This window comes from Chlamydotis macqueenii, chromosome 7 (assembly GCF_036417535.1).
Source record: "Chlamydotis macqueenii isolate bChlMac1 chromosome 7, bChlMac1.mat, whole genome shotgun sequence".
Lineage (NCBI taxonomy): Eukaryota > Metazoa > Chordata > Aves > Otidiformes > Otididae > Chlamydotis > Chlamydotis macqueenii.
In genome coordinates, this window is record NC_141562.1 from 6,036,893 (window position 1) to 6,064,506 (window position 27,614).

Here is a 27,614-nt window from a genome sequence, read left to right on the forward strand (position 1 = left end):
TGTGATTGACTGATCTTATGATAAACTTGAACAGAAAAGTTATATTCTTATTCTTCCTTTCTAAACATAGAGCAAGAGTCAGTGGGATGATCACATTTTTGTCAAAGGATGTATTCTTGCTCTTGAAGCTTGGTTACCCCGGAATATCTACATTGTTGCAGGTGTCTTCATAGCTATCTCATTGCTCCAGGTTAGTTGTTTTTGTTATATTACTTTGAAAAAAATTTTCAAGTTTGCAGATACAGATCTGCTGAAGGTAAAAGCAGTTATGGAAAGAGGTAAAGTAAATATTTTTACACTGGGTTTTTTTTTTTTAGGTGTGAGAATAATAAGGCAAAAATAACTATGGGGATGGGGACTGAGAGTGAAAATGCCTGATACAAACCAACTTAATTCTGTTGAAATTATGTTCCTCGAAGCAATGGAGATCACTATAAAAATACAATGCAATTATAATATATACAGTATATTATGATTGGGATGTATATTGATATATATTAATATAGCAATATGCTAATATAGTATTATTATTATAATATAAAATAACGTGATGCAGTAATATATTTCTTACAATTCAATGTGCCATGAGGGAGGGGAGATTTTCTGGCCATCTACTTCAGTAGATCTGAACTACAGACTTCTATCACAAATATGAAATGACTAACATACAATTCTGTTCTTCATGCTAAGATTACCACTCAGCTGGCTGTAAGTAGCATGTTACGTACTGCTCAAAAAGCTGAGAGCAGAAGAGCAGGGAAATGAGTGAACAAGTTGCAAATGTGATATTAGCAGAACCGGATGAAGGAGTTGCTGTGACTTCTTCCAGTACCTTGTCAGTGATTGGTACATCAAAGAAAAAGAACTAAAATTCTCAGTAAAACTTATCAGATTACTTTTTTCAAGGTACATTCTACGTTTGTTATGGCAGTTGTTTACACTTAGCTAAATTTCTTTGCTATGGTACTGCTCCACTTCAGTGGGAAATAACAAACTTGTAAATCTACTAAAGAATGTATTTTCCTTTTGACTGAAAATAGTTGATCACAGAGTGCTGGCGAAATACCTTTTCCCAGTCATGGCAATACTGCCTACTATTCCTTGATTTTTGATATTTTATCACTAATGATAGTGCTTCCACAGCTTTGAGATAATCTCTCCTGAGAACAACACGTTCAGTTAGGAAGATGTTCAAGATCTGAAGTCTGATCTTTTGACAGTGTGTTGACTGACAATAACTTGATGATTACATTCTTATTCGTATCCTGAGTCTCTGTGAAACCACTTTCACAGTCAGTTGTATTTTCAAATTGGGTCTTTCCTGTGCATTAAGCTATTTCGTGGTGGGACTGAGAGTTAGACATAACCTATCTACATCTAAACCAAACATTTTGGCTTTTCCAAAGCTTCACCCAAGTCTTGTGTTGCTCTTCTAAGAGTGTTACAGGAAATGTGCTGAGTTGTAAATTTAACTTAAATTTGTAAAGGAATATTTCCTTGGGAACTTGAGTGAATGTTAAAATTCCAAATTTAAATGTCTCAGAATAATCTAGGACTTTACTCACTACTGTTTGTGACAAGATTTTAATTTTAGTATGGGTAATTGTACATTCTGTATGTATTGTAAAAAAATTGCTCAGAAGATGGACTGTATTATTCAAAGTTATGGAATGAATGGAAATACCTGATTTGTAACTTTAGCAATAGATAAGTGTGAGTGTTGTAAGGCTTGAGTAAACTTGGCTAAATGGATTTCCTCCAGTTCTAGGGCATTTGGAAGCTTATTATTTTAAATGCTCCTGAAGTGTTACATGAAAGCATATTTTTCTCAGGAGTTTCATTTCCTGCAAGATTCTGCTGCCTTTATTACTTCTTAGAAATAACCATGCTTTGACAGCTGATCTTGGCTATGAAATTATATCTGAACCCGCAAACACTTTATGAATGCGTATCTTTATTCGCAAGAGTAGCTGTACTGAGATCAGTACAGTGTAATAGGAACACATCAGAAATAGGTTCCCATTCTGCAATAATGACTACTGGTAACAGGCTCTAATTTTTAGAAACATCTTGCAGACTGGTACATTACAAGTGTTTCATCTCACAAATGATTTGTTTTTTTGTCTTTTTAGATTTTTGGAATTTTCCTAGCCAGGACATTGATTTCTGATATTGAAGCTGTAAAGGCAGGTATTGCCTTCTGAGTATAAAAGCAGACACGTGTTGCAAAAAAAAGTATGTTTTGCGATTATTGGTTGGACACCAAGGTAGAAGAAATGTGCAGACCATGAAATACTCCTGTTATTAAAAGCCTTATGTGGATTTTACCCTGCTCATGGTTTTTGTTAGAAGCTGGTAACAAAAAAAAAAATCTCCAAACACACATCTGTCTACCTTTTTCCTCATGAGACAACTCACTGCACCAGCATTCATCTCTGAGGAGGAAATGGAGTTTCCCAAGACATTCGCAGAACAGATTTTAAAGATTCTAGCAAGAAGATGTGAAACTGCTGTAAAGCCTTTCCTTGAAGGATTACCATGAAGATTGTTCTATTTTCACTCCCAACTGTCATCCGTCTCAAACTGTAATCTTTTCAGAAGGTGTGCTGATTTCTTCAGAATATTGAAGTTATTTTAATCTCCACAGCAGACTCATGCAGTCATTTTTATTGCAAGATACTCAGCAACCATAATTGTAATGGTATTGGAAATTGGAAAAAAAAAGTCATAATTTCTCTAGTTCTTTAATTGATTTTTAGTTGTGCAGAAGTAGGGATATTTTTGTTTGACTGGAAATAACATGGATGTTTTGGGAGCAGGAACTTGTGCTCAGATTCAGAGCTTGGGTAACCAATGCCATTTTGAAAATGTAAGCCTTTTCTCAAGAGGGGAAAAATCTGACTACCTGTAGCATTATGTATTAGAAATCTCCATTTCAGGCAAGGAGGTGTGAATCCCTGATGTTGTTTCCTGTCTGAAAAAAATGTAAATATTTTTTATTTATAGAAGAAAAAACTCTTTAAAAATGCTTAGCTTTTTATTGATCAGTAATATCTTTTAAATGTGCTGTATGCAGAAATTTCAAAATGCAGCTTGTTTCAGTAGGTAGCAAGCATGCTATGCTAGCTGTTGATGGTTTTTGCCTTTCTGCTAGTTTCTCTCACAGCTACTCTATTGATCTTCACAAGTCCTAACTGCTAATATCAGGACTGATGAAAAACACTTAAATTCAGTGTTGATTCCTACCGAAATCTGTTTTTTAATGAGGAAATACACATTTAGTGAAAGATTAGTTGTTGAATTTTTGTATCTTCTGTAAAGCTATTGAATCATCAGTTCTGCTTGTATTCTGATACATGGCTCAAATGCCAGTCACAATATGGTGAACCAGAATTGTTTCTTCAGAGTAATTTTCTGCATCAAACTGAACTACTCCTGCTGAAGTCCATTTTTTAAATTTTTATCAGAAGAAAACGAAACTCTTCCTCCCATCCTCTCTTCTTGGGAGATCAGTAGATGGATTTGTAGCTCAGTAAGAGTTCCAGTCTTCTGTAAAAGTCTTTGGCATAGTATTTTTCACTTTGAGATAGAAGTATGTGACAGAAAAGTTCTTTGAAGTAGCTGTAGCTGTCAGTTTTACTGTGTGCCATATAACTAACATTGTTTACTGCTTCCAGTGACACCAATTTTTTCAGGGAGAGCAGATTTATTTACAGTGCCTAACATAGCATAAATTTTAGAAAAGTGTATATTTTCATAATGATGTTTTACTACATGTAGTGTGCCTGAAGGATTTAATACTTGTATTTCCAAAGTATATGGCTTTCTTAGGAAGCTGAACTTCTAAATAACTCTCTAATGTCCTTTTTTCTATTATGTATGTATTAATGAACAGTTCACTGGCAAAAGCTGATCAACAGTAAGGATCTTTGTGTCTGTATTGAGTGTCCAGACATCCTTCTAGCTTTTAATCTGTGAAGCGCTTCACAGAAAATGCTACACTTCTCATGTGTACTTCAGTTCAGCTTTCCTAGTTCTTTTTGTGGCCAGTGACTGAGACACAACAGGAAAAGCAAGCTTGTCTAAGGATGGCTGATTTCCTGATGCGGCAGCAGAGAACAGTCTGCTATTACTCATCTGAGAAACCTGGAAGTAAAACCATTAGAAATGCATGATGATTTTTTTTTTTTTTTAAGCTTTGATATACAACAAGGAAACAATAGCAGTAGATCACTGAGGGGGAGAGCAAGAGGCATTTCTTCTGTAGAGCCTTGAATTTGAGGTCTGTATTACTTATTTGTTGAATATAGTCCATTAGGAGCAGCCAACAATTTGTTTCTGTTACTGCAACTTTGCAAGCAGCAAAGCAGCGTCCAGCCACCTTTGCTTGAAACTTTACACCACATCATCAACCAACTTACTCTGTTAAGATTATGTGTAATAATCTAACGTATGTAAAATTGGAGAAGGATGCTTTCTATTTGTAACTCTTTATTTGTAAAACATTGCATTGAAAATTGCATCTAGGGAGTACGTTTTCCTTTGCCATTTCTTGACACAGAAAACTCCTAATGCTGAGAAGTAATTTTAGCAGTTGGTGAAAATCATCATGGTGTCAAAAAGAAGTTCATGCGCTGAAATTAGCTGCCGACAAGAGCCGGTGTAATGGATGAGGATTCCAGCGTCTGCAATTCTTGCTAAGTTGCCTGAAGACAAATGGATACGTAGTTTCTTTTTGAAGTACTGTTTGTACGCAAAACAGAATTTAATTGAAATATTGTCTTTCCACAGTTTGTTTTGCTTGGCTTTGACTACAGTAACACCGGCTTTGTATCAATGCTCCAGTTATTTGGAACTGAATTCAAGAGAGCAAGTTCAACCTATTTGAGGCTTTTTAAATTCAAAGAGTGATTTGTTTTCACTGTGGGTAAGCTTCTCTGTGCTTATTCAGTATCACATTTAAAACCCTGGGACTGTAGGCTGATTTACTGCCTAGACATTTTGAAGTGCACTCCCTTGGTGGTACACATGGCTAGTGTAATTTCAGACTTGGAATGGGAATACTTTCTTACCACCTTCTACTTAGTTATATTTAGCACCTTCTCTGTGGACCTGCAGTGACTTCATGGCTAAAGATTTAGGTTATGGTTTAAAAAAGTCTTTTCAGCAAAAGTAGTTGGGTGTGAGCCTGTCTCTAAAGCTTCGAAGGAGAAGCAATTCAGTGATCTCACAAAGAAGTTTGATAAATTGTTGATGTTGAGATTTCAGTGATTGCATTTGGAACAACTCCACAAGCACTACAATGGAAACAAGGTTTTAAATGAATATGTCAAATATGAGATCAGACTTGAATAATTAGACTGAGATAAGAAAACTTTTCAATGTGATCACTTTTATTTTTCAGAAGTGAGCACAATTTATTCCTGTGAAGCAATGTATTTATTTGTCAGTATGTTTGACAGTGCAACTGTCCTTTTGTTCTATTAATATTACCTGCATTTGGACACAGTTTCCCTGTACAAGAGGAGGAGGATGAATATAAGCACTGAAAAAAGTGTAGCGACCAAAGGAGCTTCGATCGCCTCCTGAAAACCTGAACATTTCTTCCCAAGGGGTCTTTAGTTTTGGTGACCCTCATGCAGTGCCATGTGGCTAGACTTGTGCCTCCAGTCCATTGAGGCTGATGTGGCAATTGGTTTAGAATCGCTTTGTTTTTTGTTTCCCCATTCCTTCCTTTCCTTTGCCTTTTCCTTCTCCTACTGCCTGTGAGTTATCACTCAGCTTGAACATTGTTGAGCCAGTGGAAGGAGGTTCTATCTCTTCTTCTGAGATGACTTTTCTGAGTGACTTTCAGTATATTCTTTTCTCAAGCCTTAAATTTGATTAAATAAAATTTAATGGTTTTTTACCCTTGGAGTTTGATTTCTAAGATTTGTTGCTTACAGTCACTGGTACTTCCCTCTCTTAAGGTTTAGACTGGCTACTGAGACTGCAGTTTGTGGATAAGTACAGAAATGGTAAAGGTCTGCTGGTATTTGTGTATCTATTTTGCTGAAATTAATTCTTAATATTTTTTTTTCCATCTGGGCTGCTGAATAATAGGTAACACTGGTGCTTTTCTCTCCATTATTAATGGAAAGCCATGAACAAGTGAAGAACTGTAGGATGGTGTAGAGAAAATACTAAATTTCTGGACACCCAAAAATTAAAACTGTTGTTTGCACTTTGACTGCCATTATCCACAGTTATCGCTCTTGTAATTTGCACAATCTATGGTTTATTATGTCTGAGCAATGTTCCTGAAACTACTCTTAAGAGCCTAGAATGGAAGTAACTTCTGTGTTTGAAGATGGAGCTTGCAGAAATACCTTTGTGTCTGCTTCTTTGACCATGTTAAAGTTTCTTTAATGCATTAAAACCTGACTGTAGTTTCAATAAGGTCAGAGAAACCTTTAACCAACAGATAGTGACTGTATTAGAATAACGCGGTATCTAGAATTAGATAGTCTAGAATGTTGCGGCTGAATAATTTCTGATAGGAATGACTTAACTTGAATGTGGCTATTTGGTCTGTATTTATAGAACTTGTAATAGACCCTGATATGTCTCATACTAATGCCTGGTTTAGGCACAACCCCGGATCTTATTCTGAAGTTGAGATTGTCTGAAGCTATTTCTAGTTTTGACATTGGCAATGTGTAGGATGCCCATTTCAGTGGTGGTTTAAGCTAGAGGAAACTGCACATGGTTCAGCTCTTGTTTTTCTTTTCTCCTACTACGTGGTCAAAACCTGCTTGTGTGTTACTCACCAAGTGACTTGTGTGGGATGGTTTTATGAAATTCCCTTTCTCAAGAGTACTCCTGAAAGTGATATTTGGTGGCAAATGTAGTGGGCTAAATAGCGTTAACAAGTTTTGCAAGTGGGAAAGCTTTTGCAGGAACAAAGTTGTAATGTTTGCTCACAGACGTAAGCCAGTTATACTCAAATTGTTTGAGAACAGGAGGTCTTGTTGACTTCTAAATATTTCTTGCTTTAAAACAATTTTTTTAAAGGTCAGTACCTTTCTGTTTTTTTTTTCTCAGTAACTTTTACTACTGGATTTAAAAAAAAGTAATTGTTCCCTAGCTCTTCAGTATCTACCACTACGGGATTTTGAATTTGATCTCCTAGGTCTTGGCAATGTGACTGCAACATACTTGCAGCTCCTTCAAAAAGTTGTGCAAACAAGTTGTGTGATAGATCCTGTTCTTACCGTTTTTTATCAAGTGACCATTTTTAAATATTAAAGGCTTCTGTAGGAATATTCAAGGATGTTTGTTTTGCTACAGTTTTTCATTATCTAAGGTTAAACCCGGGTTCTGTTACTGGAGATAATGAAATGCCAACTGCCTCCAAATCTTCCCACATCCTCACTTGTAATTTCTAACCAGCTTTAATTTGTATCTTGTCCAATCACTATATGGACATTGACTGCAGTTTCTTGTAAACTTTGCTTCTACTGAGTCTCATTCCAGGTGACATTAGCTGCAGCTGTGAAATAAGGACAAGACCATGACCTCAAATACTTAGCTTGTGGCACTTGCAGGTGAAAACTCAAATGAGCTTTAAAATTGGAAATTGAAGGGAACGTTTGTTTAAAGGTACAGTTTTGTGGTGGTTTTAACATGTTCAGATAACAGCTGGGCTCACAGGTTGCTTAAAAATGTACAGAGGTTGAATTGGTGCCAGTTAGCCCTTTGCATTGTTTAAGGTACAGCTCTCATCTAAGCTAAAATCCTATTGTTTTAGGTTCAGTGATAAAAGCTCGAGATTTTTTTGTAATGATTTTAAAGTTCCATTGATATAAAAGTTGCAAGTGATACTCTGATTTGACAGTAGGAGCTCAGTGAAGAGCAGCAGCGATGCAAGTATGTGTAGGCCAAATAGATGAGCAAGTTAGTATTTTTGGTATGTACAGCTTTAAAAGCAGGAGCTGTACCTGGGCTGTAGTAGTGCTGGCTATGTGTCAGCATGACAAATGCAAGGTAGGGTTGGCAAAGCTGGTGTTTTATTGCATTTGCCTCAGCAGCCATGCAGGATTGCTATGGAGAAGAAGGGAGGCTAGTGGGGTGTCTCTCCTCTCAAAACCTGTAATGTTGTGACAGCTTCCTTGACCACATTTGCATTGCTGTGGCTGCAGAGTTGTTCAAGGGTTTCTTTAATCTTGTCCTCTTCTATTTCTTGTCTCAGGTCACCTGAATGGGAGATGAAATGCTGACTTTTAGTGACATGCCATGGCATAGTGGCTCCTGAGAATTGTAAGATAAAAGTTTGGAGTACTTGCTGTTTAAAATGGGCTGCTTCAAATAAATTTCTCTCAGCAGATACCCTTTCAGCCATTGAAAGTACTGAAGAGATTAAGATTTTTTTTCTCCTGTTTGACTTCCAAGAACCGATGAACACTTGTTGAAAATGTAATACAGGACAGGTTCCAGCATTTTTTTACCTATATGCTCTTTGACCTTTCATATTAATAAGACTTGACTCTTAGCGTTACAGTTTGTCTATAAAGTGCGAAGTATATACATCCCTAGAAAAAAAGTCCTATAGATCACATCTGTTGTGTCAATAGCGCTGAAGGATGCAAGTACTAATCTCTATTCCAGTATCTACGTGGTTACAGAGGAAAAAACAGTGTATTACAAAATCCGGCTTGTCTGCCAATATAGGGTGATTCCAGGATTTGAAAGGCAGCTCTCCTTGTGGCAGATCCTTGCCTGAGCACAATCATTCTTTTCAATTTACATGATTTGTGTATTAAGATGTGAGAAACTGGCATGAGATCTTTGGACTCCTGGTTTCAACGTTGTTTTTTTCAATTAGTGTCACACATCTAGGATGAAGCTGATCTGGCTTGAAGCATTTTAAGTTTTCCCTAACCATGGAGTGAGAGAAATGGAAATCATATCCTTCATATGTTTTACTAAAAGTTGGTGTGCCAAGGCAGCATTATGAAACTTGCTGTTTTATCTCGGCTTCTGGTTTGCTTACAGCATAGGCAGAACAAAGGGTATACCTGCCTGTGGAAGATGATTCAGACTTTTTCTTTGAACATAAAAATGCTGTGGTGCATACAGGACCTCAGTCTGCCAGACATTTGTGCATGGTGAATTTGTACAGATGCCTTTATCATCACAAATATCTGTCCTTTCATCACAGACAACTCAAAATGAAGTTACCTGAATTAAGAAGACTGCACAAAAGACCCATTGAATTGTATTTCACTTCAGGACTTGTATTGTCATCTTGTAGAAGTTTGTGTAAGCTTTGAACAAGCTGTGATTCCTTAAAAGATTCTTCAAGGGTTTCTGAAAAATAAACAAACAAATATCTGAGCTGTTACCTGAAAAGGAGATAGTAAGTTTAACATGCCTGCTTTTTAAAAATAAATTCCTGGCTGGCTTCATTTCGGAATGGTTATACAGGGATGTCTTGGACATCCAGTTTTGGTACTGGAGAATATCTGTCTTTTCTGTACAGTGTTTCTTCACTGGCTTAATTCTTGAAGGCAGAACCTATTGACTGTAGAAAATAACCTCATACTAGATTAAAATTTGCAACAATCAGAGCTAGAAATGTTGATTCACATTAGTTGCCCATTTGAGTTTGAGAGCTTTAATGGTGGACCAAGCAGTAAAATGGGCTTTCTACTGTCTTACTTGATGGTATAGAAAATTCTAAATTTCATGTTGACTATTTCTTTTTAATTTATTTTTTAATGTATGTAGATTTCTGTGGTGACTGTCTTTATTGTTACAAATTGAGACCCAATGTGATCAGTCGTACAGGAAAAACCTGAAAAAAAAATACTCAATCTCTCTGAAAATTAGCTCAGTAAAAGTAGGTAGAACCTTTGTAGTATTTTCACTTGTTCCATTTGCAGCTTCTACGAGACTTTTGTCTATGCTTCTGTTTTACTCTCTCCTGCATTTAAATGTCTGTCTTCTGAAGATTTCCTCCATTTACAGTCTTCACTGACCATTCAAATCCATAATTTGTCCTTAATTTTGTCTTCATTTATACTTTCTCATCTTTTTCTCTAGTCTTCATCACCTTTACTTCCCTTTGATTTTTTTTTTTTTTTTGGTGTAGGTTTCTAGCATGATACTATGCTACTCTCAGCAGATTGTGCTTGTGCACACAACCTGATCACTTGACTCTACCCTAAACAAACAATCTTCAGGCAATTCCTGAAGCCTATTGCTTTTGTGATCTTCTGGATGGCTGACCTCCTTTATTTCATGCCAAAGAGCTAAACCTAGATAAGAAACATACTTTTTTTTTTTTACATGTTATGTAGTACTAACAGCATGCCAATGTTTCTTAATAATTGAGGACCTTGCACAGATAAAAGCTTGTAGGAGGAAAATACCTAAATCGATTGCAGATGCTATTGCCAAGGCATTCAGGGCCTCATTCTGCATGGCAGCATGTTCACTTGTTGTCATGGAAACCAGATGCTTCACTCCTTGTGCCTCCTGGATGGCTTTGACCACTTCCTGTTAAAGCAAAGGTAAAATATAGATGGAAATGTAGATAAAAATCAGGCTTAAGAGTAAAGTAGAATGAAGATAGACGTGAGATTGCACTTTACAGCCTCTGAATAGATGGAAATTATTTGCCTGCTGCAGTGCAAACTGATGATATTTGAAGACTAGAGATAACATTTCTGTTGGCACTGATCGTACATGTCTGCCTAGGGCTGGTCTATTTACCTGGAATGTCAATACTTAGAATTATGTGTATGCATATCTAGAAGATAAAAATAGATGTATTTTGTCTCGGGAGTTTTAGTTTCACCTTATTCCAATTTTTCATTTCAAACCTTCAGATGAGCAAAGCTGAAGGTACTTTATCAAAGCCGGTGCAGATAGCATCTATTTTTTTAATCACTGCCTCTAAGTAAAGGATGGTTGGAATGCCTGTGTATAATACGGTGATTTACAAGAAACAGCAAGGCTGTTACAATATGCCAGCAGATAGAGATCACGCTAGATTTATCTGTGACTTGGTAGATAAGTGGGCTTTCTGGAGCTCCTGGAGGACTGACATTCGGGACAGGTCTGAGTTATCTTTGCTGCTTTAATTTGAAACTAATATTTATGGAAATAGAAAAGCTTTACCTACTTACCATTTGTCAAGCCTTACTCAAGCAGGGTAAAAGTTGAAACCTGACCATAACCATGTTGGTCACTTGTGTGTAGTATCCGTGGCTATGGGGAGCACTGCTTTCCTGCTTACCTCCCTCTTATTTGTATTGAGGCAGACAAGAGGGGTTTATACTGTGAACTTTCATGGTTTTAATTATAAAGTTGTATGTGCTGTTTAACACTTAGCCCCTAGCTATATTGACGAACTTTAAAAATATTAGAGAAGGATAAAGTAGAAACGTATCAGAGCAGAAGCTCTCGTACTTGGGATCTGTTGTGACGCAAGATTGATGCTAGCAGCCGATTTGCTTCTCCGTGAATGCCGGTGTGGTCGTTAGCATCGCACCACTGCACGAGTCTGTTGAGCAGCATGGGGTCTTGGCCCAAGATTTCTGCTGCATCAGCTGAAGAGAAAAGCATCATCAGGTGACATTGAAAATAGGACTTCTCAGTTTCTGTCACAGAAGTGTGAATATAGAAGTAGCCAGGACCAGAAGCGGAATTCTAACTTACATATGCTGTGGTTTAAGGCTCTTTGCCACCACGGGAGACTACTCCTAAAGCTTAGTTCAGCAGCAAAAGGAACTTTACTCATGCTCTGTCAATATTGCATCAGTCTAACACGTAGTTCCACATGAGTCTTATTGCAGTTTATAGAATCATAGAATAGCTTGAGTTGGAAGGGACCTTCAAAGGTCATCCAGTCCAACTCTCCTGCAAGGAGCAGGGACATCTCCAACCAGATCAGGTTGCTCAGAGCCTCATCCAACCTGGCCTTGGATGTTTCCAGGAATGGGGCATCCACCACCTCTCTGGGCAACCTGTTCCAGTGTTCCACCACCCTAATTGTAAAAACTCTTTTCCTTATGTCCATTCTAAATCTTCCTCATTCTAGTTTAAAACCATTACCCCTTGTCCTATCACAGCAGGCCCTACTGAAGAGTCTCTCCCCATCTTTCCTGTAGGCCCCCTTAGGTACTAGAAGACTGTAATAAGGTCTCCTGGGAGCCTCCTCTTCTCCAGGCTGAACAGCCCCAACTCTCTCAGCCTGTCCCCATAAGGAGAGGTGCTCCAGCCCTCTGATCATCTTCGTGGTCTCCTTTGGACTTGCTGATGCGTCTTTAAAGTGCTGTGGATCAAAAGTGATTTCCTAAGCAAAGGAAAAAATGCAGATGTGAGGGTGTTGAGGACTGTGAAATACTCTATTTCTTTATTTTAACCAAATATGTTAAGCAGAGGTTCAGCCCTGAAAATATCCTGGTAAATACTGCTTCAGTAATTTCACTTAGTTGATTCTGTTCAATACTTAAGACTTTGAAATTCTACGTTTTGGTTCAACTGGATTTTTTTTTCTAAGTGAATGGTATCAGGAGAAATGTAAGAAAGTAGTGAGGTGCCCAACTTAAGCTACTTTGTTGCAGGAGTTGAGTGCTCATCTCTTTGGCTTTGAGCAGGAAAGAGCTGTTTTATAAACTGCCAAGCCACTGTTTCTGTGTGTTCCACTTGATCGTGAACTAAGGATATAAATGCACAGCACTTCCAACTGGGCATCGGATCTAGCAACTGAGAGGCAAGAGCAGTTGCTCACTTTTGGTGTGGAATTATTCTATTTGCAAAAACACACTGTGGTTAGAAGATTTAATTCAAATTTAGAAGTAATTTGTAAAGCATTTTTCTTCTTGACTTCATTTTGGTCATCTTGAGTCCTGTCCCATGCCTCCCTCAGTGCTGGAGGACCAGAGCAGATGGGCATGAAATGTGCATTGTGTGCTCTGAAGAAGGAAAGATGTGGTAAAGGCATTAATGGGAGGTGTTCGTTCCTTAAGAAGGGCTATAAAGGGTCTGTGAGTTTTTTTCCAATCTTTTCCTCTCTTTCAAAATAGTTCCAGGCCTGAAAGAAAGTAACCAGGAAGATACCTGGAAGCAAATTTAGAAAGGTAAAAATAGGGGGAAAAGTCTGCATGGTTATGAGATACTGAGAAGTTTTGTCTCTTGGCTCTTTGCTGAAGTGAAGACTTGAGGAAGAACCAACATTAACATCTGGAACAGAAGGGGTAGGTTTGGCTGATAGGGGTATCACCCTGCTCCTGTTTCTTTCTGTGTATTGCATTTGTTTTGAGGTATTCTGGAAAGGGTCAGATAAAATGTGCACCGTAAGGTCAGTGTTGATAAACCATGTGACTACTCTGGATATTTAGCAGAAACTGTAAGTTAACCAATACCCTAATTTAGGGAGGGAGATGAGGAAGGATAGATGCTTCCTTTTTTTATTTGTTCAGTACACTAAGGAGCAATCTACAGATCAAAATCTCACAAGGAATCAGAAAGCTTCTAGCTTAGTCAAACATGTCTGTTCTGAGGTAAGTTACTTGTTTCACAGCCACCTGCGTGTTACCTCCTGTAACAGAAAGGCTTTTGTTTCTAGGTCAGATGTTACATGTTAGTCTGAGGAGATCATGGTAATCCAGTTTAGTACAGAAAGCTGAAAGAGGTAAGAGGGTGGTGAATGGAATCAGTCTGAGAGGTTTGTTCAAAGGAGGCATCTTGACCCAGTTTGACAGGGACTTCCTGATGTCTGCCAGCAATAGAGCTCTTAGAGATAAAATCCAATTAGTTATTCTTAACAGGAACAGAAGGACCTTTTAACTAACAAAATTCCAAATTTGAATAAATTGTGTGTATGATTGAACTTTCAGTTGGGCTGAAAGGCCTTTGGCTGTTGAAGTTAAATTCTTCTGCTCCTCTGAAGCAAAACAGTGGAAAAACCAGGGCTTAATGTTAACATCACTTTAGTGTACTGAAGCTGACAGATCTGACTACAGTTTTCCAGAACTAAAGAAACCTACCTCGTCTAGTCTGTAGGCCTCACTATGCTCAGTGATTGTCAGAGTCATTAATTTATACTAGGTAAAGCAATTAACTAATTTAGTGTGGACTTTTTAGATGTGTATTCATAAGAGTTTCAGGCTGAGTTAATGAAGGGCAATGTTAGCTCCTGGGTAAACAGAACAGAAAGTAATTAAATGTGGGAGAATTGTGTGCTCAGGTGGGAATGGGTAAACACTGCATAATCTTCTACATCTTTTTTTTTTTTTTTTTTTTTTAATTTACACTTTGTATTGTTTCAGATTCAGAAGTTTTACCATTTTGTGCCAAATTCAAACTTCATATTAGGACTGGTAAATGGCATTGAGTTAAAAAAAAAAAATTAGATCTGTGTTATTATGATGTCTCAATTTTAAAAGCTAAATGATGTCCCCTGTCACAATTCAGGTGTATCAGTTATAACAGAAATGACCTTTTAATGACTTCCTTCAAAGCCTGAGAGGAAGAGGCTAGGCTCATTTCCTATCATGGTGAAATATAAATGAAAGCAGCATTTTACTGGACTGGAATCAGTGCAAATTAATGAGTGCTAGATCTAAATTTTATAACATGAATATTCATTTGAAAAAAGATGCAAGTAGCTGCCATTATCAAGGTTTTTTCACTTCCATATAACTAATGAATTTGTGATTGTAATTGTTCTGTACTAGCTATCAGTTCCCAGTGCAAAATGGTCATAACTTCTCTGATTCTGTGTTTGACCTATTTTCTGTTGTTCCTGTTTTTCTTTCTTCCTGATTCTCTCCCCCATCCCGCTGGGGAGGGGGAGCAAGTGGCTACGTGGCACTCAGTTGCTGGCTGGGCTTAAACCATGACATCACCGCTGTATAAAACTGAATAAAGTGCAAGTAGATAATCCCGTATTTCAGCATGCAGAGAAAATTCAACATTTGAGTCACACTAGCAAGATAAACCTGGCAATGTGTATAGAGAGACTGTGTGACTGGTAGAAGATAATTTATCCTGTCTCTCTCCACCCCAGCTCCCTTTGATCTTCTGTATTTTCCAGTTCTTCTATTGATTTCCTTTTCCTGTGATTTGGCACTGTAAATCCTTAACCTGACCCTTTTCCATCATACTCATGCCTTGCTGATACATCTCTGGTGGAAAAGATCTTCCTTTTAGGCCTTTGCTGTTTCTCACTGACTACTGCAGATTCTTCCACTTGGTTTGTTTCTCATCTACCTCTTGAGTGTAACTGGGTCGGTATGGAAGGCTTACAGCCTCTGGCAGTCGTCTCTGTTGGAACCTCTCCAGATTGAGCGAAATTAGGTTAGCCGGACACTTAGCCTGTACTCTCCCTGTACATCTGTTGTCTTGCAGGGGAAGGAGGAGAGGGGGGTGTATAGTTGGTGTCAGTAAGCATTAGCAATTCCCTACCTTGACCATCTGCTAACATCCGTAGTGTTCCAAGAAGTTTAAACTGCACAGGAGGCACCTCTGACCTTAGAAGTGCCTGAATCCGTTCTGCCACGCCTTCCTCCAGTATTTGAACCTTGTTAACAACTAGAAAATGGAAAAAAAAAATGTTGATGTGAAGCTCAGTAACTATACAAGCATCTGAAAATACAGACATGACATAACTGTTGATCTGAATTTTATGCTTTTAGCAAAAGGTCCAACTTGCTAGAGTTTTCAGAAATTAAATCAGGACTAACAGACTGTTTAATTTTCTCTTTTGAGCTAAAAACTTCCTAGGAATTGCTGTTAGGATATTTTGGTTACTTATGATCTCAGCCCTGCCTGGAATGAAGTACATCAAAAAACCAGCGATGCTGTGTTTATGTTCATCTTCCTTTTTTTTTTAAACATAGCCATATTTCTTGAGAATGGATTTTCTTATTGTATTTGAGTTCATTGATCTTTTGTTGTTCATGCCTTTGTTTCTCTGCTTTCCTCTCCTAGTTCCTGTGTCTTTGCTCCAGTCATTAGTGCAGTAATCCTTGGTAATAATCAGAAGTTTGTCTGTAAAGAGTCCTAATGCTGCTTGGATGTGCTACCAAAAGCTGCTTCCTCCAGAGCAATTTTCTTCACTTTTTTTTTTTTTTTTTTTAAGAGGTAAGGGAATGACAGGACAGTGAAATTAGGGAGATAACTGTTCTATCCCTTCTTCCTTGTCTTAGGTAAACTGAGAAGGAGACACTGTTAAGTAACTTGCTTTAGTGTCATTGTTTTTCAGTGGCACAGACTCCATTCCCTAGAACATGATAACTTTTTTCAATGTGTTTATAAGCACCTATTCTCTTTTAAGATCACTACTTGAATTGAAGACTTCCCCTGTTCCCATTTGCAAATATTGGCCTATATTTAATTAATTTTTATTTTGATTTATTTGGATTTGCACTCGGTCTCCTTTTTTCCAGGTAGCAGACTATATTGTTGAAAGCGATAGGGTTTAGGTATTTCTGGAAGTAATGTATTATTGTGAGGGAGTGTCTTACAGCTTCCGCATTCGGGTATTTTTACAAATTGATAAGGAAGAGCACAGGGTAGGAATAGCATTTTAAGTGCTATGCATTGCCCAGGCACTTGGAAAGATCTAAAATGATTTGTAATAGACTTAAACAGAACAGATAACCAAAACAGACTCTCTGTTGATACACTGGTATTTTATAATTCAGAGTTGAGCCTTTTAAAAGTACAGCTGCAAAGAACATTAAGATCTACTTCTACAATGTGTAGCAGGCAGTGATACAAGGGTGAAGTTGTAGGTTGCAACCACATTTTTAGATGCTGCAGTCTTTGCAAAATCATCTGTGTTCATTGCTTTAAAGAACTCCCAAGGAATGTGTCGCCTTGGCATTGTAAAAAGTGGACCTTGGTACTCACTGAGGAACGGTTTCTCTTCCAAGTTAGAATGCAATCATATCTGCTTGCTCTCAAGGGCAACTACATAAAAAATGCTGTCTTTCAAAGGAGACTAATTGGTCTCTTTGCTGCTTGTAATCATTAAATACTATTGTACATATTGCAGGAGTGAAGTCAGTGAGAACTGATATGAGACACCCCTAGGCTTGTAGAAAAAAAATCCACCTTTTTATTCTAATAGTTACATTTTGCTTACTAAATTACCCTGAGTTCAACTGGATGGGTCTCTGATTATTAATGATTTGTTATTATCTTCTAATAGCTCTGTGTTAGATTGTAACTGATGTAAGGTAGCTGTCATGCACGGTCGAGATACTGTGTACTCTGAGCACTAAAAAGCAATTTGCACAAGCCTCTGCTAATGTGAATGGTGGTAGAAAAACTTCTTCACAGAGAAATAAAATATACATAGAAGCAGTGAGGGGCTTATGGTCTAAAATATGTTTATTAAAATACTCCATAGACAGATATGGCTGGCTATTATGATCTAGAGAGTGTGATAATACTATAAGCCAAACTAAATAAATTACTTGAGAGCAAATAAAAAATAAGTTGAAAGAAATAGGCGAAGTTCTGAAGAGAGCTATCTGCAAGAAAAAAATAGTGTATCAGGCTTTAAAAGGAAGTAATGGAGGCAAAGTAGCCACTGGTGTATTCTGGGGCTCTCACTTGTTCAAAGCAATGATTATGTATAAAACTTAAACCCAGCATGCTGGCTAACTTATGTAATAAAATTGGCAGATGACTTCAGGTTCTTGTATTTTCAGAAAATAGCGTTGATGTCATGCTCTTCTCTAGAGCTCTGTATAGGAGTGTAAGGACTGCGTTGCAGGGTGCTATGCTGTTAAGTCTTTAGAAAAACATTTTTGGCCTGAATTGCGCTTTCAGATGCAAGCAATAAATTTGACATGAGAAGCAGCACAATTTTCTGATGTGCATTATCAAAACATCACAAGAGTAGAATCATAGAACAGTTTGGGTTGGAAGAGACCTTCAAAGGCCATTTAGTCCAACCCCCCTGCAAGGAGCAGGGACATCTCCAACCAGATCAGGTTGCTCAGAGCCCCATCCAACTTGGCCTTGAACGTTTCCAGGGATGGGGCATCCACCACCTCTCTGGGCAACCTGTTCCAGTGTTCCACCACCCTCATTGTAAAAAAAAAAAAAAAAAAAAAAAAATAAAATAAAGTAAAAAATTATTCTTTAATCTAAATCTACCTCCTAGTTTAAAACCATTACTCCTTGTCCTACTGCAACAGGCCCTGCTAAAAAGTCTGTCATCATCTTTCTTATATGCCCCTTTTAGGCACTGTAGTTTTAAGTGTGTTACAAAGCCTGAATTTGCAATGAATATTGGCTTTATAGAAGAGGAATAGATTTATGAAGTCCCTACCAGTTGTGATGTAATAGCTGCACTCCGTATTCTATATTTTAAGCTATAAACCCTGTTCTGCATTTTTACCCTGAACTGCTGTATGCTGTTAATATGAAACCATTTCAGCAGCTGGCAGTGAGGTCACATTTTGTTGTATTTAGACCTTTTATGTAGATGAGAACTCCTGATGAATTATTCAAATATATATATCTCTGTAGGAGAAAAAATTGTCAGTTGCCCCTGAAAATGCACAGGACTGGAACTGACGACTTGGACAGAGCTGCACAAATCTCCATTTAGTGACCCATCTTTACAAAGAATCACAGAAAATTAATTGTCTTCAAACTCTGTACCTGGTATAGCAAGGTTTCGAAGTGCACTGAGTGCAGCATGTTGAACAGAGATGTCCCCGCTCTCTACGTGTTTCTCCAAAAGATCCAGAAGCTGATGTATGACTCCCAGCTGTACCATTCGTACACAGTTGCCATCTGAAGAAAGTGGTAAAACCAAGCAGGTGAGAGAGACAAGAAACACAAGTATAGAAATTGATCATGCAAATTAAGAATTCAGGGAGTCTTTGCCTTGACTGTTTTCATGTCTTGATACGATTGAGTCTGTAGCTTTAGCATTGTTTTTCACAGCCTTCAGCTCTCTAGAGATAAGTGGGCATCAGCCACCTGTGAACTGATGCTGAGACACCCTCTAGTAAAGCTTAGCTTTGAGAGAGCTTTCTAGGGACAGACACTGTCAAACTCAAAACCATATATTCTCTAGGCAGTTTCTTCCCCAATACTGCTTTATTTACCACGATATGTGTGGTGGAATGCTGGTGGCATTTTCCATTTCTCCACAGGAGAGTTTTGCTATTCTTCTGGTTTAATAGGCTATTGTGAGAACAGGGGATCTTATTGATCAACGGTGAGCGTGATTACTAGTTTTGTACTGCTGTTACTCCTTGTATTCAATCAAAGAATTTGTCATTAACTGATCTTCGAAAGAATCAGGCCTAAGTTTTTATTGCCTGTTTTGAGAAACCCACTTCCTGAAATGGAAGTTGCGTTGCACTTGTGTGAAGCCACGAAAATATGAGTTGACCTAGAGAGTTCTGATCTGTTTAATGCTGGTCAAAGAGCAGGTTTGTGCATTCCAAAGAATTACCATTTTGCCCAGTACATGCTTTGCAATATTTTCAGTGCATTTTTGTTTGTCTCACTTCAAGAACTTGCTCTGCAGAAGTGAGAGCCCTTTTGTTATCAGAAACTAGTTGGCTCGCCTTGATAGGAAGTGAGAAAGTGTGCTCCTAAAGAGCAAAAGGAAACTCCGCATATTACGATCTGCACTCTTCCTGAAGGAAGTATTTTGAAGGTGCCATTTGGCAAATGTTTGTCTGTATTTTATTTTATACAGTTTATTATACCTCAAGAGAAGCATATTCCTGACACCAGTCAACATTTGCTTATTGCTGTGGTGTTACCATGTGAATGCTGTTTGTTAAAACGTGGCAAAACTGTGTGAATGCTATGTAGGAAGACTGCATCTTCACCCAAGGTAAACAGGAACTATACAGACTTCATACAAATACAGAATCTGGCCGGAAGTAGCTTTAGGTTCTTTTCATGGTCCTAACTGCATGCCTAAGATGTACAGACTTCTAATTTTTGTGCGTATACCGCTTAAAAATCATGCTAGTAATCTTAACACCTTTGCTGGTTTGAATGTTTTTTGCACCCCGAAGTAGTAGAAGCTCCTCCATGTCATCTTTTGAACCAGTGCCTACTATTCCTTTAATCTCTTACCATTTCAGTTAGTAGCATATTTTTTCCCCTGTGTTACTACATAAGTTAAATGAGAATTTGTCAAATGCTTGTAAAAAGTAAGTGGACATTTTCAGAAGAGAACTGTCAGTCTGTGAAATAGTTTGAATTCCACTCATGCAAAAATCTTTTGATATCAATTTATGCATACATTCTCTAAAGCTGGTGATTTTTGCTTGTGATTCTTCAAATGTTCTCTTGTCTGGTCCTAATTTTAGGAGATCCGAGTATATGAGGAAAATGGCCCAGTCCTTTTTAGGAACAGCTTCTCTAGGAACAGACTATCTCTTTTGGTCTGATAAAATTCTACAAGCAAAATACTTTGATCTTCATATGGACTAACCTTAATTTAACTTAATTTCTCTCCTCATCCCACCTTTCAAACCAAAGAATGGCAGAGCATTTTTTGCTCTTGTACTAGAGTGCAAATAGACAGAACCCATTAGCGATTGCCTTGCTTTGATTGTCATAGAGCTCCAAATTGGTGTTCTCTCCTATGGATTTTTCCCTGGATAGCAGCAACACCTTCAGTTTAATGGCTTGTAAAATTCAGTTAAAATTCAGTTAAATTCTGTTAGGAACAGCCACTTTCATAGCTGCAAAAGCTGTCTGTGATCTTTACACTGCATCAGAAGTCATTTGATACTGAGATCAGATTTCCATAGGATTTTTTTTTTTTCCTCTTAGATTAAAGGCTGTGCATACATCAGTGGCATATACTGGAGCTTGAAAGGGGTTATTCACTTTTTCCACATGAAACATCTAATGGGGTTGTGAGGGAGATGGAAGAAGAGCAGATGACAAAACAAGCCATTCAGCTGAATAAATTGAAGATAGCCAATTTAAAGGCACCAAGGGCATTTCTGTGGCCTTTGTAGAACCGTGATGCACAATGGCTGATTCAGAGCAAGGCGTAAGAGAAGGAAGAAAGGGAGCCTAAAAGGGATGTGAGGGGGAGCTGGAAAGGTGTGTATGATAGCTTGCTTTAAAAAAAAAAAAAAAAAAAAAAAACACACAAAAAAAGAAGAAAAAAACAACAAAAAACCCCCAAACAAACAAAAACCCACATGAGACTGACAAGCTAAACATTGAGACAGATGTGAAGGAATCTTTTATGATAATTAAGCACATTAATGCAGAAAGATGAGCAGTGTTGAAAAAGCTCCTTTTTGTGAATTGAATTTGAACTCAATACAGTAGTTATCAGTGAGAAAGGACAGAAAACATAGTGGGGTGTCTTCTGACTGATTCAGCACAGCATGCTTTCCAGGAGTCTGTTTGTAAGAGTCTCTGTTTCTTTCCACATAGTCTTAAGGCTCATTGCTTTCTATAATACGAAAGCATGAAAGATAAAATGGCTTAACGCAAGATCTATTTTTCCCCTGATGTGTCTGAGTAACCCTCCCTTCCTAAAAGTGACTTAAAACCTAAAACATCAATAACTGTATATTTATTTTTTTAATAATATTTTTAACAAGCGTATTTACCATGGAACATTTCCAGTCTCCCCTCTAATAATGTGTGATTTAGGTTAAAAAAAAAAAAGTGCGGAAACTTGCATACCTGACCGCCCCATTTTTCACAATTGTGTCCCTCAAACTACTTCAGTATCATTAGCATCTGTAACTTAAAGGTATGCAAGTCTCCAGTCTGCAGAAAGGCAAGAATGTTACTGTTTCAGAGCCAGGGAGCAATGAAGTCTAATAGTATTGCATTTCTCTCCACTCACAAACAGTGGCTTTCCATCTCTGAAGGATCAAGAATAACCAACCTTACCACTTTTTGTAAAATTAGCAATAGCTGTTGCTCCTGTCTCTGTAGCTGCATATGTTTGGATGTGATGAAAGTACCAGCATTCTGGGAGGTGATGCCGCATCCCTTAGCAAAAAGCTTCTGCATGTGGCATGGTAAATGGAGAGGACATCTCATGTCTGTTTATAATAAGCCCCAAAGTGAACTGTTCTGTCTTTGGGGAGATTCGAATCAATGACTACTTAAAGATTGTTGTTATAGTCAATAATTAAAGACGTTTAAGTTGTTGGTTGCTTTGGGATTTGAGGATGGTGGGATCCATTATGTGTCCAGTTCTTGATGTTTTATTCTTTAAAACTGTATTGCCCAAAATACAACATAGCAGGGCCACGTAAACTTAAGTTGCTGTTGGATCTTTAGCCTTTTTGTGTTGTTCCTGAAATCAGCTTAAAGACTTGGTGAAAAATCCAGATCAGCAATGTGTGTATTCTTTTCCTCATAGATGCAGAACTTAGATTAGAAGAAAGTTCTAACCTTTGTTAATGCAAATGTTCAAAGTATGTCCACAGCTGATTGAGGAAACATGAGTAGTTCAATACCATGTGAACTTAATCTGATGATTAACTTTAAATTGATAACTGTCTCTTAAGCCAGCTTTGATAGTAAAGCTAGAGAAGCAGGATGTGAACTGACAACCCCAGGTACAGCTACAATGGGCTGAAGTTCTTGTGTTTGTGTTCCGCACAGGAGCGGTCACAGTTGAGGCAACATATGTATAGGCTTGAAGGGAAGCATGGCGAGGTGAGCACGAGGCTCCTATAAAAAGTGGAAAAAGTGTGGTGTCTGAGAAGAATTCCCTTAAGGATTATGGAGAAGGTTGCAGATGTGTCCCTGTTAAGGAAATGAAAGCAACAGAGCAGATGGCAACTCCTCTGCTAAGAGGATTTTTAATGTTGTTTCTTTATGTATCTGGACTGTCAGTGTTCCCTTTTTTTTACCTCCAAGAAGCAGAGAGACAATGAGGTCTGATGCAGCCTTCACAATGCATGTGTCCTCAGCTTGTGAACTACCCTGGAGCCTCAGCAGGATCTCGGACAGCACCTCTTGCACGCCTGCCTCCACCAGCTGCACTTTCAGAGCATCTGTAGAGATGACAGTAAAAGCACACTAAAAGCCTCTTGAGTCTTTGAAGTGTTTCAGAGTAGGAAGAAAAATCCTTGAACTTTAGCCAGTCTTTTTTCAGGTGCAGACACTTTTTTAGTTTTGTTTGTAGCTGGCATTCTGGTGCTAGGATGACACCAAGGCAGAATGATCAAAGCTTCTGCATTGATCTTTGACATTTCTTGTATTGCCAGTCATGAGTTTTCATTTCTTGAAAATCTGTATCAGATCTCTATATTTTTTTAGTGAATTCCTGTTGATGCTTGTTACACCACTGGTTTTTATTAAAAAATGACAACCAAATATCATAGATGATGTCTACTCTAAACAATTTGTCTTTTCTGCTTTCCTGTTACAGACCATGGACAATATGAGTTTGAATCTGCTATCTTAAGGATCCACCAAAACAGAGAGGAATGCTACTCTGTCCCTCCTTCCTTTGTTGCTTCACCTGATAAGCTTTAAAGTCTTGCTCAGGCCAAGATTTCTTATGCTCTTGTGGCTTATTTTCACTGAAGGGATTGCTGTTCCATTAGTAGAATCCCATGGCAAACTCAGAACCCAGAGCTTAAGCTAAGTGCCAGTACCCTGTCTGCCCTCGTTCCCCCAAGCTGAAAGGAGCCTTACCGTTTTCTGCAAGTGCTTGCAGGACCTCAAAGACAATTTCTAACCTCTCATGGTTATCTGCTCTTCTCAGTTGTTTCACCAGCTGTTCAGCAACCTTTGTCTTGCTTAGAGCTTCCTTGGCTGTATCTGTGTGTATGATAAAGTCAGTATTTTGAGTATTTCTTTATCAGCATGTCTCCCTATAATCTGAAGTGATTAGACACTACTTTGTGAATGCTTTTTGTAGACGCTTCTGTCCCTTCGGACAGCACTGAGACAGCAAAACTCTGCTCCATCCCTTCTCCTACCTGCTTCTTTGTTTAACACCCTTGTGTAATCCGTGTAGCTATGACCTTTTAATAGCTGCCGAGTTAATCCTGGCTTAATTCCACTGACTCTTATAAATCCATCTGTAGTATGATTATTTAATATAGCAAATGGACACACGCCAGTTTGCTATAGTAGTGTATTTTCTGCCTTGATTAGATGGTTCTAGTCTTGCTGGGATCCTAAACATCTGCAAGATGTATGTTAACAAAGATCAATTTATTTCTTAAGCTTGCTGCTCTCTGACGTAGAACACATTTGAGCAGAATATGGTATGAAGTAGTACAAGAGATCCATAAAGGACAGGCCTCACTGGAGGATGATGTGACAGTATGATGCCATACCCCCTTCCCTACCTTTCCCCCTGAATGCAGGAAGCAGTAGATAGAATTGCAGTCAGACCATCTACAAAGTGTGGTAATGTTTTGCTACTTGGTCTTTTTCTTCCATCACTAGGTACAACTTGTGTAAAGTAGTGCAGATATATTTTAAATCAGTAGAGATGTCTTTGGTTTGAAAATTGTGTAAATGAAAAGGGAAGCTGTTTGATTAATAATTTAATTATGACATTAATAATGAATTAATTAATAATATAAACTTAATTATTAAACAGAAATTTATTTCTGATAAATGAGTATTTCATGTACCATATCAGAAGTAGCTGAAACTGTCAATTTACCCTGTGAAGTTATGCCCTCTATACTTTTTTTCGGGGCCAAAAGCTGTCTATTAAATCTTAATTGTTTTAAAATAGTACCAGCAATTGCTGGTACTCGAGGAAAGGGAAGTTGCATCTCCAATACAGATACTATGGCCAGTCTCTGATTAAATATCAGTACTGTTTAAAAAAACAAAACCCAAACCAAATAATAATTTTAAAAAATTAAAAAAAAAAACCACAAATAAAACCACCCAACCCCTCCAAATAACCCAACAAAACCAAACCACAACAAAAAAAAACCCAAAAAACCTAAAACCCAAGAAACTTTTGGTCGTTCTGTGTGTGCATGGAAAGGCAGTGACAATGACGATCTTCTGCTCCAAGATACAAAAATATTTACTTACCAAGGTCTGCAAGATTGCATAAGGCCAATAGATCAACATGGACAAGTGGTTCGCTCTCTGCATAATCGGTTAATATTCGGACTAGTGATGTGATTACTCCTACCTTCACCAGTTCTTCCTGAAGATCCCCTGATAATAGTAAGCATAGAAGTTAAAGGTGATTAAGTAGGGACCAATTAAATCAGTAAAAAGGCTCCAACTTGACATGCTTTGCAGCAAGATAATCAGGTTCTTTCTCACATGGTTAGAATTTGTGTAGCTTTTGTGCTGCGGGCTCAGGCTAATTCATGTGTTTGGGACATGTGGGTTCTGGACTGAGTTTTGCTAAAGCTCCTGGTTCTGCTTGGACTCGGAATTAAGCCATTGTAAAAATATGTAAGTGCAATTGCATGGGCATCTCTACTACTAGAGCAGCTTCTAAAGCGAGTTCTGAGGGGCTGTATCCCTTGGTATGTATCTGAAAATTGAGTGAAGAACAGACAGTTGGCTTATTTCTGTTAGGGAAGGGGAATGTCAGCCGTGTTATCTCCTATAGCTTCTGTTGTTCTGAAGGGCAGGGAGATGGAAGGGCCTGGCATAGTCTAGTTGATGACTCTGCTGTCAGAGATCAAGTGGTCTGACTCATATAGCAAATGCCTATATACCTGCTTTTTGCATGTTAAAATAATGATTCTTTTCTCTTTCTTAAAAAAAAAAAAATCCTTGTAAAACTAGACACTTTAGTAATACTTGGGCTATTATAAGATACCACTGAGAGATGAACTGCTTTAAAGTTCGTCTAGAGGAATCATCCTCTTCCAGTCTTTCGAATGTTAGTTGCTCAGCATGTAAGGAATCTTGGAGTGCTTGAATTCAAGGTATCTTTGGATTTTTGTAGGCTGAGTAAGATTCTCAAGTAGGTGTAAATATGTGTGACTTAAGGGAAGTCAACAAAGGGTAAGTGAAAATTCGTTTGGTCCTGATTCTAGTATGCTAACTACAGTTGTCTCCATTCACATGCAGAACTGCTGAGGAAAACACTGATAAATGTTTTCTTTTTTTTTTTTTGTAATTTGTCTTCTAATGATTCGATGCTTAGTGTCTAAAATGATTTTGAGAATGTCAAGGTGGTTGCTTAGCAGTGCAATGACATTGCTTTTGCAGCAGTGTCTTGCCGAGAGCTGGACTGCAACTTGGGTTGACAGCATGTATGACAGACGCCAGAAAGCGCCTGGCTGCTGTTGTAGCACACACAACTGCAGTTCAGTCAGGGAGTCACTGCAGTTTAATTTTTCTATGATGTATTTATTACCATGTTAGTAATAGAAGTTATTAAAGCATGTATCTTATAGTCACAGCCATCTTGTCAAATCCCTGCTGGGCCTGTGTTTTGGCAGAAGGGAAGCAGATTTGCAGCACGGCCATGTGCTGTAGTAACGCTGGTGTACAGCAGCTGCGTGAGCCCTGCTTGTAATCGTATGGGGAAGGGGTTTTGAACTATTATGTGGCATTCCTTGGCAAATACATCTAACTTGCAAGGGGCTAGGAGAATCTATATCAGGTACCTATTGTGCTTGGATTTCATAGGAACAGTGCAGAAGAGCAAACCCAAGGCTTTCTAGATAAAGCTGCACAGGTTCACACTGGAAAGATAGGAGAAGGTAGATTGAAGACATAGGGAAATGGATAGAAGATACAAGGTGAAAAGTTCCATATTACCTCTAGTGTGGAAGAAATATTTTTGGTCAGTCTGGGAATTAAAGGTAAAATAAAAATCTTAAACTGTTGGGGCAGTTGGGTTTAATTTGTGAGACCAGCAGGCAAGCTAGTCTACTGACTTTATGGAGTGATTTGGAGCATAGAGATTTCTTATATGCAAGGAATGGTCCTCTGAGAAGACCATTCCTTGCATAGAGAGATATCTCAGTGGTTTTTATTTTTTAGAGTATTTTTTTTTTTTTTGCTGGCACACTTTTTAAAAAAGTGCTTTGCTCTATAGATGCTGTTATTACTTTGGAAGAAGACAAAGCCATTCAGTATTTGGACCCAAGGCACTTCTACAAAACTGATTAAGATATGTATGAGGTTCTGCTACGCTTGTAGTTGCAGAGCAGTTCTGATGAAGGTGTGTCATCTTGAAGTAAAAAATACAGGGGGAAACCTAGAGTTTAGGAGATATTTGGGATACATTCAGCCCTGGTGTTTGTGAGCTGTGTGAATTGTATACCTAACTGAGACTGAAGTGCATTTTGTGCTCAGGTCTCATGAAAAAATTATTACAAGTTACAGGTTACACCACCTTATAAAATAATGCCTTACAGCTACGGAAAGTAGGATTCTCTGAAGCAAATACTTACGATTATCATAACAGATACGGCCAATAGCCCTCCCAGCATGAAGCAACATTTCTTGGTCTGTGCTCTCCAGCAAAGGTATCAAAGTTAGAAGCAAATCTGCTTCAATACATGGTTTCTTCATTTCATCTGTGTAGGTAAAGGAGAGGGATTTGTAGGTTTATTGCTATGTTGGAATAAAACAGTTGCAACTGCGAGACCAATAGCTGCTAGCCATAAACAAAACTCAAGAGTGGA

At 38.1% G+C, this 27,614-nt stretch overlaps 2 protein-coding genes across 3 annotated transcripts in view; one reads left to right on the top strand and one right to left on the bottom strand.

Moving 5' to 3' along the window:
* Positions 1-5,906, top strand: part of TSPAN14 (tetraspanin 14) — a 43,459-nt gene extending 37,553 nt beyond the window's left edge. For both annotated transcript variants that reach the window (XM_086752244.1, XM_086752245.1), the window contains exons 8-9: positions 71-190; positions 2,133-5,906. In XM_086752244.1, the coding sequence (XP_086608370.1) occupies positions 71-190; positions 2,133-2,204 (192 nt within the window). In that variant the 3' untranslated portion in view covers positions 2,205-5,906. The remainder of the gene's footprint in view (positions 1-70; positions 191-2,132) is intronic.
* Positions 5,907-6,954: 1,048 nt separating this feature from the next.
* Positions 6,955-27,522, bottom strand: LOC104486532 (rap1 GTPase-GDP dissociation stimulator 1). Its single transcript, XM_086752594.1, has 10 exons — positions 27,381-27,522; positions 25,045-25,173; positions 23,674-23,799; positions 22,884-23,027; positions 18,673-18,807; positions 15,457-15,582; positions 11,455-11,594; positions 10,413-10,539; positions 9,220-9,348; positions 6,955-8,235 (listed from the first exon to the last, which is right to left on the bottom strand). The coding sequence occupies exons 1-10, from the start codon at positions 27,499-27,501 to the stop codon at positions 8,102-8,104; spliced, it is 1,311 nt and encodes a 436-aa protein (XP_086608720.1). The 5' UTR covers positions 27,502-27,522; the 3' UTR covers positions 6,955-8,101.
* Positions 27,523-27,614: the final 92 nt, after the last annotated feature.